We start from the raw sequence: 15,104 nt of genomic DNA, 5'->3' as shown, positions 1-15,104 counted from the left end.
CCACAAAGTGAAATTTACTAGTTTAAAGTCTGGGAAACACCCCTTCTGATGATGCATGTTGAAAATGGGAGGAACGCTTGAACAATTCCACTTTGGGGTGGATTTTTTGGGGGTGTGTTGTTTTGAAATGCATTTTTTTTCATTAACCAGTGAATGCAAACGGAAAAAGACAGAAATGACTCATCAGATGAGGAGAACATAACGCTAAAAGTAAAAGTTGCTAAGGCACCACTTGGCAATCTAGATACCTCAGTTTGGCTTCCTTGTATTTATTATTCTACAGTAGTACAGTATAAGTAGCTATCAGTAGCACAGAGGTTCCCAATGTTTCTATGATGTTTTGGTAATGCATGCTGGGCATTGTAGAGAGAGAACACTGATGAACAAAAATATGAAAACAAAAAAAAACTGTGAATTCTGTCCAACCAATGAGGGCTGAGAGACATAATGCTGCACTGCAGAATACTGCATAACATAGTAATGAATACTGCATAACAAATAATACATTAAAAACTAGTTTCACACAGAAACCCCTCTATAATCTTCTGGTTAAACAATGAGAGCATCTTTTGAATTTTAATATAATTTTAGCATTTTATAACCTGAAAAATCCTCACCTGAAGACATTTAATGGTAAGACTTCTGAAAATATCAGAGCACATGCCTTAATTCACTTAATTCACTGTTTACTCCCCAATCCATAACGTCCATATATGTAAATAAAACCGCATTTGAATTGACTGAGTTTGTGATGTCATGAAAATGAGCAAATTTAAATATATCCTTCCTATTCGGTCTACAGCAGTTTAGCCCTGCCCATTCACTTTGAAGTTACATGGAGTGTTTCAGCCTGGACTGCTTTTTTCGTAACATACTATTACATAGGGCAGCCAATTGGAACAGAGGTCAAAATGAATTAGGACTGTTTTTGCTGCATAAACCCACCCAAATGTTGTAAGTGGACCTCTAGGAACAACATAAAATACAAGAAAAATGAAGGATATGCCCTTTCAGTACTTATGAACTGATACATTAAATGGCAATGAAAAGTCTCCTGTAGCATTTTAAAAAGCACAGATTAAGAAGAGAATATCTTTAGAAACATGAACAAACAATACTCAGTGAATCTCTTAAGTGTAACAAGTTACAGCTGATTGTGCACTTCATCTTCACCTGACTACTTCATCTTATTTCTAAGAGGAATTCTCTGCATGGTGAAGTGTACGTGAAGCTACATTCAAGTTAGTTGTATTGTTTCTCACCATATCTCTGCTGGTAGGCGGCTTGCGGAGGCTAGCGTGAGTTTTCAGTATGACAAGAACTACATACGACGTCCACCCGATGAAACCTAAGACCACACTGGAACCCAGGAAAAAGCGGTCATAGGTGTGGTAGTAGGACAAGCCCTCCATGGCTTGAGCTATTAGAGTCTCACAATGATGAATCTGAAAGAAAAGGGTGACAAAGACCTTTAAGTATTTATTTTTATAATCTAGCTGAATCTTTTGTACCCCTTTTTAATCTCACTTTGCCACTACTTGACATGCAAATTTCTAACACTGTATATTGTGATATACTAAAGAGATTCTGTTCCAGGCTACAGAGGGCCTCAGACAACACTACTGAATCGTGGACAAGTACTATGGATTTTGTTGGAGACCCTATAATTTTGTTTAATTTACCATCAGCCAATATGGCAGCTTATATTGATCATTCTACTAAACTGGTTCAAAGTCAGAGTTAAAAACATGTGACTTTTAACTGATTTGGACTTCAGACTAAAACTATTATTGTTAAACAACATTTTACCGTAATTATGTTTATTTTATTAAAATAAAACTACCAAAACCTTTTTTACCAAATGTTTGAGTAGTGACTGTTTCAGTATTGACAAGTTTAGGTGATTTTGAGCATAACTCAACAACACTAGTCGGCACATAACTAGCAAACACAGCTTTGAACAGTTGTACACACACCCAATCATAATATTTTTCATTTAAACACACAAAAGTTTACTTAATTGCAGAAAATATTTGTTTCAGCAGTGACAGTTCTTAATGTTGCACACATTTTCGTGCTCACGATGTGGCTAATAAGGACAGGGATGCAGTCTCACTTCCTGCTCTAAAATACAGAGGTGTAGCTAAAGTAAGACTCTGCCTTTGGACTAAAACTCTGTTTTGGTAGCGACATGAAAACATGGAACAGCATTTTTTAAATAAAGTTTTTCTATTTAAAAGTTAACCTCATCAAATCTAAATTTTCACTCTAAAAGAAAATCAGAAAGATATTTTAAAAAAACAATATTGGAAAAAAAAAACTATCTGGAGATTAGGGTTTGGGACAGCCACCTCCCAATAGAAGAAACCCTATAAATTATGATTTTGCATAGTTTTAGCTTGTTAATGTCTCAACTAATGCCTTTGGTTAATAAATAAAGAAATAAATCATAATGTAATTATATAATGAAACAATATCCTAAATATCTAATGCTTGAATACTTAACTGTTTTTCAATAGTTTTTTTACTGTGGGACCGCAGTTTTAACTGATTTGTTAGAGCGGCCGATATAGATTACAGGAAGCTTTATTTATTTCGTTTACGCTACAAATCATTCATGTGATTTTTGACCTATTTCACTGGTGATTTGTTAATGTGGCTTTCAGTTTGGCGGTTCTAGGCCTTGCCAGGTTCAAAGAGACAGGAGCCTGGTCTCTACTAACAACTGCAGGGAGTGTTGCCAGATGGCCACCAAGTGGACAGATTTTCCTATAAGGACGTTGGCTTCGCTATTCTTTGAGCCAAAGAATAGTATAGACACTCTCTAATTTGCCACTACCATGTCAGTGTTACTACAAGGCTGGGAATGGTCTATAACCCAAAACACCTGCTCAGCGGGGGTCCTGACCACTTATGAACATTTGGGGTAACAAAGTGCACCTACATGGTAAGTGGGCCTGATAAAATTTGAAATCAGTGAAGACACAAAGTACATGTACTTAATAAAGTATATTTACCCTTTTTGCAACACATACTTCTAACTATTTATCCCAGTGCCTATTCCAAATAAAAATATATAAAAACTGCTGATCTTTCTGCTTTGTTAATGGTAAGTTGGATTAAGGTAAGACTAACATTTCTGCTCTGTACTCACAGCATCCTGAAACTGCCCTTTCTGGATCAGTTCTCTTGTGTGACGCACAAACTCCATCTGTTTAGAATCGGTGAGAACTCTATAAAGGGAAGAGTGACAAGAAAATAATCTCACTGAATGCAGTCTAATTTGGTGTTTATGTCAGTCTTTAAGGCCAATCCTGTACTCACTGGTATGGAGTAAAGAGAAATGATAAGGTGGTCTCCTTTTTCTGTGTCATTTTCACCTGTATTGATAAAAAAAAGTTTATTAAATTCCCAACTGCAAAAAAACAGACATACTGGCATATAGTGCAATAGTTTCTGTTGTTCTATTAAAACTCATGTTAATCCTAAAAGAGGAAACTAAAGTAAATCTACAAACTACAAACCGCTTTCAAACAATTTGTCTTGTAAGAAAACGACTTGTACCTTCAGAAGGTTTTTGGGCAATTCGACTTAAAAATATTAAAGCAAAATAATTCAATAATGGAATTTCCTTTTTTTTTATATATATATTATATTGTGGTGCAAAAAAACACAGTACGTCATATTTCAACATTGTAACATACCTAGAAATAAATCTGATGAGTGAACCTTTAGAAGTAAAGGTGGTCTAGAGCTTGAAATATGTCTGAACCCACATGTTGGGTTGATCAAGTTTGGAAGACATTCTCAAATATGTGTCAGGCTCAAGTCAAGTTCAAGTTTCATGTTTGTGTTCTCACAGCCCAGAGATTTTAGCCAGCATTTACCCTGTATTTTATGTTTATGTTCAATATATTACAGGTAATAAATTCCAAGTAAAACAGGAAAAGAGTATACACTGGAACGTTTGCTCAGCCTAAAAATGTAAAACTGTTGAAATGTATGAAAGCCTTGGGCTGGTTCGGGTCAGTTTCAAACTCAAATCATGATTGTGTCGTTCAGGACTTGTCTGCTGGGCTGGAGGCCGGCTCAGCTTTAAAACTTGGTGGGTCAGGGTGGGCTTGTACAGAAGATTCTCAAGCTGTATTAATGTCAGACCAAAATTGAATGCCCGATTAATGCTCTGTTATGGAACCCACCTTAAATTGCTCCAGGATTTGAATGGCATTTGCAAACATGCTTTCAGCTTTGAAGTGCTGGCTGTTATTGAGGTATTGTAATGGCAGGACGCCCTATAAATCAAACCAAACAGATTGTCAGATGGTAAGTGAGGGAAAAAAAAGAACAAGAAAAATACAAAGAGAGAGAGAAAGAGAAAGCACTCAGCTACTCCAGACCATGAACTTGCAAGCATCCTATCTGAATATCAGCCTTACCACAGAGTTGAGAGGGATGGGTACTCCAATGAGAGATGACATGAGCGGTGCTATGTCAGCCTGCATTGATTCGAACCAGAAGGAAACAATACAAACATCAGAAAAACCATCTCCTCATTGCCAAATGAGATAGAGAGAGTTATTTCCAACAGTGTAGAAAAGCCCACCTGGTTTACATCAACTCTTCTGTATGTCTCCAGCCCCCAATCTGAGATAATCAAAGCCAAGAAAGTTAATGTCAGTCCTCTCCAGTGTAGTAAGGATAAATTCCTGACAAACCACTGGATAAAATAAGAAATAAGAATAAAACAGCCACTCTGTGTTAAAGCAATGCTTCATCCAAATGTCCTATTTTAACCCAAATGAAGTTGATTAACCAAGACATGTTGGATGTCCAAAGTTTTCTTCTTTAGTTTTGCACTGGAACTACGAGGTGAATGTAGCTAAGAAAAGGAGGTTCATGTACACTAGCATTGTGCAAACTGTATGCTTCTATCATCAGAGATGAGCCTCACACAGTGTTAAGTTGTTAGGTTTTCAAGACTTGCTTGTCACTGTATGTGATGCAATGGATATAAATACTTGCAAAAAGCTTCCATTTCTTGTTAGTCTCATTACACTCTAGCTCCAGTGCAAAACTAAAAAAGAAAAACACGTCTTGGCTGATCAACTATGTTTGAACTAAAGCAAAACTGTGTAAATAAGACATTGTAAACCATTGCTGTATTGACCAGGAGTGGTTATGTTTATTAAACCCACCTTTCAGGTAGTTATCATCATAGTTCTGTGCAGTGGAAGCTCTCTGTGCTGTCTGAAGTCCGGCCCCCCATGCCACCAGAGGAGTGAGGGTCTCTGAGGGATGGCTAGCTCCATGAGACCCTAAGCACACAGCCAATATATTTGAGTACAAGCTCCTCTATTTCTATGCATCAGTACAGCAGAAGCTGCTATTAAACAAATGCAATTCTGCAAATTAAAAAAAAATAAATCAGCAGGCATGTAGAACTACTTTGTTACTGTATGGTATGAAAAATGATTTGGTGTAAAATGATGTAAAAATGCACCAGTACATCATGGCAACATGGCAACTCAACAGCATTCATTTAGAGAGATCAGACATATAATCATATTCAATGAAGTATGCACTCAATTTAGCTTAAAATACAATTCTTGGGCTACTTTCACATGCAAAAATACTGTTGTATTGTTTCACTACTGTGTAAATAGTTCCTCCAGTCACATTTGGGTATCGAGTGTATTAATTCAGAATTGTACCAAATAACCAAATTAAATTGACTGAACAGTTTCCAAAAGAATCATAACTGAATTATTGCAAGGACAGAGATTTAGGCCCAATCCCATTTCACCCCTTGCCCCTACCACTTACGCCTTGCCCCTTTGTTTTAAGTGTTCATGCCTAGGGCAGGGTGTCCTGAAGTGTTAGGGATTCATGACCCTCCAAACAGAGATTTTTCCAAGGCTCACTCCAAACGGAGTGTTCTGAGAAAAAATGAAAAAATGGCAACATGGCTGTGCAAGTGACCAAAGAAACCCACAATATGAGTATTTTCTGTTTAAAAACCATGATACATTTTACATTTATGGCATTTGGCAGACGCTCTTATCCAGAGCGACTTACAATTTGAGCATTTTTACACAGGTAGGCAACGGCAGTGTTAGGAGTCTTGCCCAAGGACTCTTATTTGTGTAGTGTGCAGCCCCAGGTGGGGGATTGAACCCCAGTCTACAGTGTAGAAGGCAGAGGTGTTACCCACTACACTATACCAACCATGATAGCCATTGTTTTGTTATAGTTCAATGTCTTTTTAAAGTATTATGGTCCTTTTCTTCATAACAAACATATAAAGTCGATAGTAGTATGCTGACGTCTCGGTAGTCAGCTAGGTAAATTTCTTGTTGCACCTCAAATGGCCTCAGGCGTCATTTAAGATGAAACAGGAAACTCTGAACAAGAAGCTGACGAATAGCTCACCTTAATATCATGTCACTGAAGAATTAGGGGTGGGCGATTATAAATAGTTGTCACACCTCCACCTCTTTGCTCTGAATGTAACTAAAGACCAGCAGCAAGGTTGCTAAATTTAATACTAAATTAAATCTAATCTGACATGATCTATTCCAAAAATATCACCCTGCAATAATTTATATTTCTAATCGTGAACCATGTTTCCTGTATGCATGACAAGATCAGAGATCTTACCCCAGTTTGTCATGCCATGGTCAGCAGTGAAAACATATGCAGTCTTTCCATCATGACCATAGAACTCCTCAAACACAGAGACCATCTCTGCCACGCCCTCATCAACCAGGCCAATGTTATCTAAATACTCCCTGGTAAAAGAGAAAGAAAATCTCATAAAAATATGTGCAGCTTTGTAGCAGACTTATGGTGATGTTAGGTTCCTTCGAAGAGTCCCCTTCATACTGACCGATACAGTGGTCAATCCACATTTCTGAAAATAAAACACCACCAGTTTTCCACTACTACTTTCACATGTAACGTACTTTAATAATTATGAGGTTACACTACAGTCAGAGTGAGCTACATCTCACTCTCATGTTTGTTTCTCTTCTCTGATTTCTACCATCATAATGTCTGAATAATCAAAATCAAAAGGATTTATTTTGTTTACTTTGACATGGGTCGGTGGGCGTGTCCGTTAGTGTCTAGTCCCAGTAGATGAAGGAAAAACACATTTTTTTCTTCATGTAGTTTAGACAGCAGAGTTTGATTCCCTCTGGAAGAGTTCATGAAGGCCTAGACAAAAAAGACAACATCTAACATTTATACTGACTCTTATGTATCTTTTGTTCTATATTCACCAACTTTTCATAGCAACTCCTCCCATCCAAACCCAGTGCTTTCACCATAATGTAATGGAAGAGGACAAACTGACCCCAGATCAGCACTCATACTTCACAGAGTTTGATAAATATAGGACAGTCTAATCAGGTCTACAGACAGACAAAAAAAAATGGTGTAGTCCATCAGTACCAGTCATGGTAACCTTAAAAGTCTTAATTAATTATCTCCTATGACAACAAAAGCACAGTGTAGTTCCACACAAATTGTTTCTCACTCATGGCTCATTGAAACCAGGGTCCAACTGACAGAGGGGAGAGTGGGGCACAAATTAACACATTTTGTTTTTTGCTGAATAATTTTCAAATGATTTCTTCAAGATTAGTAACATTTTTAATACAAGCTACCTAAACATCTCTGCTATATATGAAAATCTACCCCAGAGGTTAATTGTAACCACATAACACGCAGAAATACATAAATACATTAAAAATATAATACAACACACACACACACACACACACACACACACACACACATTATATATATATATATATATATATATATATATATTATATATATATATACACAGAGTTGTAAGTAACAAATTACATTTACTCTCATTACTGTAATTGAGTACAGTTTTCCCTGTAATGGTACTTTTTTGAGTAAAATTAAATCACAGTACTTTTACTCTTACTTGAGTTAATTTTTAATGAAATACTTTTACTTCGCTACTTTAATTTTCATAACGTTACAGAGTAAAAATGAATTATGAGCGCATCAGCTCAGAAACTGATAAGAACGAAGCGCGGTTAAATTTAGAAAAGTCACCAAAACACAAAAACAGCAGCTCCGGCAGGAAAAACACTACAGAGATGAGACAGAGGAGAACTGAACCAGCACACATGAGAAACAGACCGCGACCAAACGGTCATCTGTATTCATTTAACATGAACTAAAGAAAACAGCGTTTTTATTAGCGGCCAAACACGAAACCTGCTGAGATCCGCTTTCGCAGCTCGACTCGACTGAGGCAGCATTAGCCGAGCTAGCATTAGCCGATCCGAGCTAAACAGGTACCATGTATACGGGTTTCTTCTTTCTTTTCTAATGATTCTGTTTATTACACTGGAAATCTATTTTATTACGGTGTCAGCTACTTTAGTTAACAGGTGAACGAAAACAGAATAAGATAAAAGAACCAACATAAATAATAACCATAATTATTATAATCACAATATTAGAGTATTATTATTATTGTTACCCACTGTCTCTCAGATGGTGGCATATTGTTACATATTTAGCAGCCAGGGGGGCTGTGGGCCCCTCTCCAAGGAATATTCGTAATTTCTCCAATTCTGTACATTTTTCAAAATTTGGGATTAATTTATTGAATTTGTTTGTGTAAATTTCCCTTGTTTGTTTGTATTTTTCACAGTGAAGAAGAAAGTGCATCTCTGTCTTGACCTCACCTGTGTGTGACCACACCGCCTCTCCTCTCTGGGCAGCCAGGACTTTTTTATACCTGCCCCGTTCTATGGCCAGGCTGTGGTCACTGAGTCTGTACTTGGTCAGGATCTGTCTCTGCTTTGTATCTCTGACAGTCAGGAGATACTCTTCCAATTCATATTCTGTTTTTAGGGCCTGACAGCATTTTAATTTACTCTGAGTGTTAATTTCTTTACCCCAATGTTCCAGATAATCATTCTTACTGTTTCTGATGGCGTGATTGATGTTTAGTCTGGGCTGTAAAGCAGTGCTGGAGCGAGGCTGCTGTGTGTTAGCAGCTGTTAGTGGGTTAGTAAGCCTCAGAACCAGCTGACTGAGGGAACTTTTCTCAGGGTTCAGTTCTTGGGTCTGTAGCACCTTAAACTGCAGCGTTTCTCTGGGACTCGTCTTCAGGTGCATCCAGAAATTTAGAGATCTTTTTTGATCTTTAATCTTTGATCTTTTTTTACTCTCTGTCTCTCTCTCTCTCTTCCTCTGTCTCTCTCTCTCTTGCTTTCTCTCTTCCTCTCTCTTTCTGTCTCTCTCTTCCTTCCTCTCTCTCTCGCTTTCTCTCTCTCTCTTCCTTCCTCTCTCTCTCGCTTTCTCTCTTCCTCTCTCTCTCGCTTTCTCTCTTCCTCTCTCTCTCGCTTTCTCTCTTCCTCTCTCTCTCTCTTTCTCTCTTCCTCTCTCTCTCTCTTTCTCTCTTCCTCTCTCTCTCTCTCCATCTCTTTTCCTCTCTCTTTCTGTCTCTCTCTTCCTTCCTCTCTCTCTCGCTTTCTCTCTTCCTCTCTCTCTCTCTCTCTCTCTTCCTTTCTCTCTTCCTCTGTCTATCTCTTCCTTCCTTTCTCTCTCTCTCTCTTGCTTTCTCTCTCTCTCTCTCTCTCTCTCCCTTTCTCCCTTTCTCCCTTCCTCTCTCTCTCTCTCTCTCTCTCTCTGTCTGTCTGTCTGTCTGTGTCGCTCTCTCTCTGGCTTGGTGTTCATCTTTAACTGTGAGAGGCTGTGTAGCTGTTTAACTGTCTAATGCAGTAATAATGTCTGATTCTGTATGAAGTGATCAGCATGATTACTGGTGAAATATATTACAGTGAAATCAAAGCTGGGTAAGTTGCTGATGTTGCTGCTGATTTTAATGGTGTAAATGTTCTAAACTGATATCAGTGAAAATATACAGTCTGAAGGCTGTGAATGTGTTTACTGTCTGTAGAGGGTCACACTAATTAACGTAAACTGTAAGCTGATGGGCAGCAGGTCTCACTAAAATTACATTATTAATTAAGCGATCTACTCATAATTTTCACTCAGTTTTGTCTCTTAAATGAACTTCATTAAACAGTAACAGCCTCTGCACAATCTTTCAGGGATTCTAAAATACTTTACTGGAAACAGATAAACTAGGACATATTATATAGTCATCTAACCATGAAATGCATGCAGTTTACTGTAAAACTAGTCCTTATACAGTTCACAGAAAGGTGTTTAACTGTGCACTAGCAGAGTGTACTGTGATCAGTCTCAGCTCTCAGAACTTTAGCTTTAGTGTTTTTCTGTACAGATTATTTCAAATGATGTAGCCGAGTCAGCTCAGAAATATGTTCAGGTCGTGGACTTCAAAACTGCAAAGAATTTCTTAACCTTTAGTTTCTGTGATTTATTTAAGTTTAACAGTCAGTAAAGCTGTTTTAGTAAAACTACTGGAGCATAAATTAAAATCTATAATATAAATATAAAACTACATCAGCCGATATTTTCGTTATCAGAATTTTTAGCCCCCTAAAACATTGAAACAAGCAGGAAACAGTCAGAAGTGTAGATACAAATCTCTCAATACTGAATGTAAATCAAATGTACAAGTAATGAATCTGGGTAATTCAATATGTAATTACATAATTACTATGTAATTAAACATGTAATTACATATTAATAGCACAGCAAAAAGAAACTAAATCTTGCACCTTCACTTCATCAAAGACCCAGGTGTCCAGTTTGGAGGCATCAGTGGAGGCAAAGTCTTCCATTGCAGCTGGATAAGTGTAAGTGTACACATGATCTCCAGTGGCTCCTAGAACACACAGGAAGTTCCAGAGAACCAAAGTGATGTCAGACAGAGCTGCTCGCTTCACTGCAGACGACATAGTAGGATTATGTGGTACAACTACGGCTTTACCTTTAGCAAACATGGGCAGAATATCAGGGCTTCCCCAACACCAGGTGTGCCTGCTTTCATTAAACACAGAGTCAAACTCCACCGGATTCTCCTTCCACCCTGTACATAAATAAATCACAATAAGATTCACAATTTAGAATCAAAATTACTTTTTAAAGCTCTTGATAGTAGCTAACACTGACAGAAACACAGTGACCAGTGAGTAAATACAGGTGGCAAAGGTAAAAATAACAAAATAAATTTTCTGTTAGATTTTATATGTAACACAATAAAATAATACTACTACCTTTGGCCACAGCACTAACATCCTCGTAAAAGCCTGCTATTAGAGCCACATGTCCTGGACGAGACTCCGTAGGCACTCGTGTGTGCGAAACCCCCCACGTCCCTCTCTCCTTAATTATACTCCTAATGAATGGCAACAAACAATGATGACAAAGCAATGTGTAACACTGAGTGGTCATTTAAAAGAATGGTTCACAGAAGAATCTAATTTACATATTTTCCATTTGCCCCAGCTGCAGTCAATCAAACAAGACATGTTTGGTGTCTAAATTTTACTTCTTTAGTTTAGTGCTGGAGCTACAAGGCTAATGTTGCTAGTAAACACTAGAAGTCAATAGTCACCGAAACTTTTTTTAATGTAAAATCATTCCCAAACTCCTCTCAATGCTCTCAAACTGCATCCAACTCTTATTAAGGTGGTGCAGAGTGAGAGTTGTAGATGTGGTTTAGGACACAGTACGAGTTATAAAAATGAAGAAAACTTCACCCTATAGCTGAACACTGGGACTGGCATTTTAGACGTGTCTAAAAGATTTGAGTGCCTACAGACTTCTAGTGTTTGTTAGCAATGTTAGCCTTGTAGCTCCAATCTGGACACCAAACTTGTCTCTGATCGATCATATCTGGGGTATATGGAAAACTGTGTAAATTTGATTTTTCTAAATACTTTTAAATGACTATTTTCTATGTCACTGTAAGATACTATCCATGTTTTACGTTTCTGTTACATTTTATTGTGCACATTGTATTCATAATGAAATGTTACATGTCCAGAATGACGAACAGAGGTATATATAATTCTAAAGTAAAGAAGAAAGCTGTATAAGATCGAGTATGAAGTAAAATCCAGATCCAGGTCTGGAATGATAGTGGTAATCAAATATTGAGGCAAATAAATAATACATAATACATGCCAGTTAATACCATCTACTTAATAAAAACATAAAAAATTGATGGTGTAAAGTTTTAAATATATCAATCTACACTGTACAAGCTATTATGAAATAAAACAACAGTAATTATTAACATGACAAGTGATTGCTAACTTTTGAACGGAAGTATAAAAAGCTCTTTCAAAACAATACGTGCACTTCAAAAAGCAGGACGTTCTCAAAAACAGTAGGGTGTATAATTGTGAGACTAACATATCCAATCCTCTTGGTCAGGACATTCGAAGATTAGCTGTGGTCAGTACCTTATATAAGGTGCCCTGGAGGTTCCATTGATGTCCGGCTTAAAGAGGCTATCAGCTCTTAGGCCGTCTGCCACAAAGAGCACCAGGCGCTTGGCTGGAGGGGGCAGAGGGACATGCTGGGGTGTCATCCCGTGGACCAAAGGTGATGTGAAATAGATGTCAAAGATAGAGATGAAGAAGACCACATGGACCAGAAGTCCAACGAGAAAGAATGTGATCATATTCATCTTGCCTGTAAAATATGAAAATAGAGTAGGACAGCATTCAACAGCCCAGTACTGACTGGCCCTTAACAGTGACATGACAAAAACAACTCAAAACGGGCTGTTTATGCAGCTTAGTGATCATATTTTGACTGGGGAGTGAATGCTACATTGTGAAAATAGTGATAGTGTTCACACACACTATATGGCCAAAAGTACGTGGACAGCCCTACTAATTACTGAGTTCAGGTGTTTCAGCCACATCCATCGCTAAAAGGTGGATAAAATGAAGCACATAGCCTTGCAATCTCCATGTACAAACAAAGGAGTAACACTGAAGAGCTCATTTTTAGAGTCACACTAAAAATGAAAGACCACCTTTACCACAAGTCTGCTTGTGAAATTCCTGTCCTGCTATATCTTCCCCTATCAACTGGATGTGCTATTTCTGTGAAATGAAAGTGGTTAGGAGCAACAACACCTCAACTGTGCAAGCAGTAGACCTTGCAAATGCACAGAGTGGGACTGCCAAGTGCGAATCGCGCAGCACCTATCTGCTGTTGCTGCACTCACTACAGAGTTCCAAACTGCATCTGGAAGCAACATCAGCGAAAAAACTGCATGTCAGGAGTTTCATGAAATAGGCTTCCATGGCTGAGCAGCTGCACACAAGCCTAAGATCAAAATGCACAATGCCAAGCGTCAGCTGACGTGAGTTTAAAGCACACCGCTACTGGACTCTTGAGCAGTGGATGAATGTTAGTGATGAATCATGCATCAATAACTGACAGTCTGATGGACAAATCTGGGTTTGGCAGGTGCCAGGAGAACCCTACCAACAGGAATGCATAGTGCCAACAGTAAAGTTTGGTGAAGGAGGGATAAAGGTCTGGGGCTGTTTTTCAGGGTTTGGGCCCATTAGTTCCAGTGAAGGGTGATGTTAAGGATACAGCACACAAAGACATTTTAGACAATAAGATGCTCCAACGTTGTGGTAACAGTTTGGGGAAGGCCCTTTCCTGTTCCAGTGTGACAGTGCCCCTGTTCACAAAGCAGTCTATAAAGACATGGTTTGGAGAGTTTGGTGTGGAGGAACTCCAGTGGCCTGCACAGAGCCCTGACCACAACCCCACTGAGCGCCTTTGGGATGAGTCGAACATTGATTACGACCCAGGCCTTCTCAACCACCATCACTGCCTTACCTCACAAATATTCTTTTGATTGAATGGGCACAAATTCCCACAGACACACTCCAAAATACAGGGTGTCCCAAAAAATTGACATCATTTCATAGTCTAATAACAGCCAATTCTCCCTCAAATGATCTCGGATTTTAACAAAATGTGTAAAAACTAACCAAGTTTAATTTTTAATGTTTTTTTTTCAGGTTGAAGAATGGCGTTCACTAGAAATGAAAAGGCATTTTGTGTGTTAGAATATGCTCGAACACAGTCAAACAAGAATGTGCAGCGTGCATTTTCGAGAAAATTCAATAAAAATGCACCAACTGGAAAGCAGATTTGGACATGGCACAAAAAATTCAAAGAGGAAGGCTGTCTGTGCAGGACAAAGGGATCTGGATGACCACCAGTATCAGAAGATGTCGTCAATCAGGTTCGAGAAACATTTGTGCGAAATCTACATCCCTCTGAATTTCTTGTTTGAATTTTGATACATAAATCTTGTATTGTTCAACATGAAGCCTATTTAATTTACTTTGCCTGGGACCTGTAGTTACTCAGATATTCACATCTCAAATGATGTCAATTTTTTTGGGGACACGCTGTATTGTGGAAAGCCTTCCCAGAAGACTGGAGGTTGTTGTAGCTGCAAAGGGCTGTACTTGTGGCCATTCAGTGCATTATATCCCATTTCTGTTTTCCACGATATCGGCCCTTTAATCTACAACAGCTTGCCATGTGCTGAGAAAAATATTGCCTGCTAGCTGTGCTTGGCCAGCTTGATCTGTGTAAAACATCTGAAACTTCAGTTAAGAAGTGACTGACTAATATCCAAAAACAACTTTAAAAGCACTAAGGTTTTAAAATTTGTGAAATTAAGAAATGTATCACTGGTCAATCATTGCACAACTGTATACCCAGCACAACCTGCACAACAGGTTGATTTTCTATGGCTGAACGAGAAGCAGCAGTCTTACCTTAGCGGTACTATTAAAGCCACATGGAAACGTTTCATACTTGTTGCCATACTTCAGATATATCGAGCGTATGGCCACATACTTTAAGACTTGAGAGAAAAAGCGAGAGAATGACTTAGTAACTTTATTTACCGGCTAAGTAGCCTAAGCTGCTTCAATGAGAGGGTTTGCTCCCCACTTCCTCGATGACTTGTGAACTTCGCTCAGAGGCTTATGGGTAATGCAGTTTTTATCTCGACCGATGGAGGCAGAGTGCCGCTCTTTGTACGACTCTTTGTGCGATGACGTTTGTGTAGATATACATATACACAGACCGAATATCACACGCTTACATTAAAATTTGGACAT

The 15,104-nt window shown here is 38.3% G+C and overlaps 1 protein-coding gene across 2 annotated transcripts in view; it reads right to left on the bottom strand.

Annotated features, from left to right (window-relative positions):
* The window catches only part of pign (phosphatidylinositol glycan anchor biosynthesis, class N), a 35,100-nt gene extending 20,149 nt beyond the window's left edge, over positions 1-14,951 (bottom strand). Inside the window, exons 1-14 of one of the 2 annotated variants that reach the window (XM_036558601.1) lie at positions 14,889-14,951; positions 12,396-12,627; positions 11,202-11,323; positions 10,916-11,014; positions 10,704-10,810; positions 7,091-7,215; positions 6,658-6,788; positions 5,196-5,315; positions 4,604-4,644; positions 4,437-4,496; positions 4,200-4,292; positions 3,325-3,380; positions 3,155-3,233; positions 1,263-1,445 (exon numbers count right to left, since the gene is read on the bottom strand). In XM_036558601.1, the coding sequence (XP_036414494.1) occupies positions 1,263-1,445; positions 3,155-3,233; positions 3,325-3,380; positions 4,200-4,292; positions 4,437-4,496; positions 4,604-4,644; positions 5,196-5,315; positions 6,658-6,788; positions 7,091-7,215; positions 10,704-10,810; positions 10,916-11,014; positions 11,202-11,323; positions 12,396-12,622 (1,443 nt within the window). In that variant the 5' untranslated portion in view covers positions 12,623-12,627; positions 14,889-14,951. Of the gene's footprint in view, positions 1-1,262; positions 1,446-3,154; positions 3,234-3,324; positions 3,381-4,199; positions 4,293-4,436; positions 4,497-4,603; positions 4,645-5,195; positions 5,316-6,657; positions 6,789-7,090; positions 7,216-10,703; positions 10,811-10,915; positions 11,015-11,201; positions 11,324-12,395; positions 12,628-14,756 lie in introns of both variants that reach the window. The other variant, XM_036558600.1, reaches the window with a different exon arrangement.
* Positions 14,952-15,104: the final 153 nt, after the last annotated feature.

This window comes from Colossoma macropomum, unplaced genomic scaffold, assembly GCF_904425465.1.
Source record: "Colossoma macropomum unplaced genomic scaffold, Colossoma_macropomum, whole genome shotgun sequence".
Lineage (NCBI taxonomy): Eukaryota > Metazoa > Chordata > Actinopteri > Characiformes > Serrasalmidae > Colossoma > Colossoma macropomum.
Note: the sequence above shows the minus strand (reverse complement) of the source record. Positions and strands in the feature narration are given on the sequence as shown.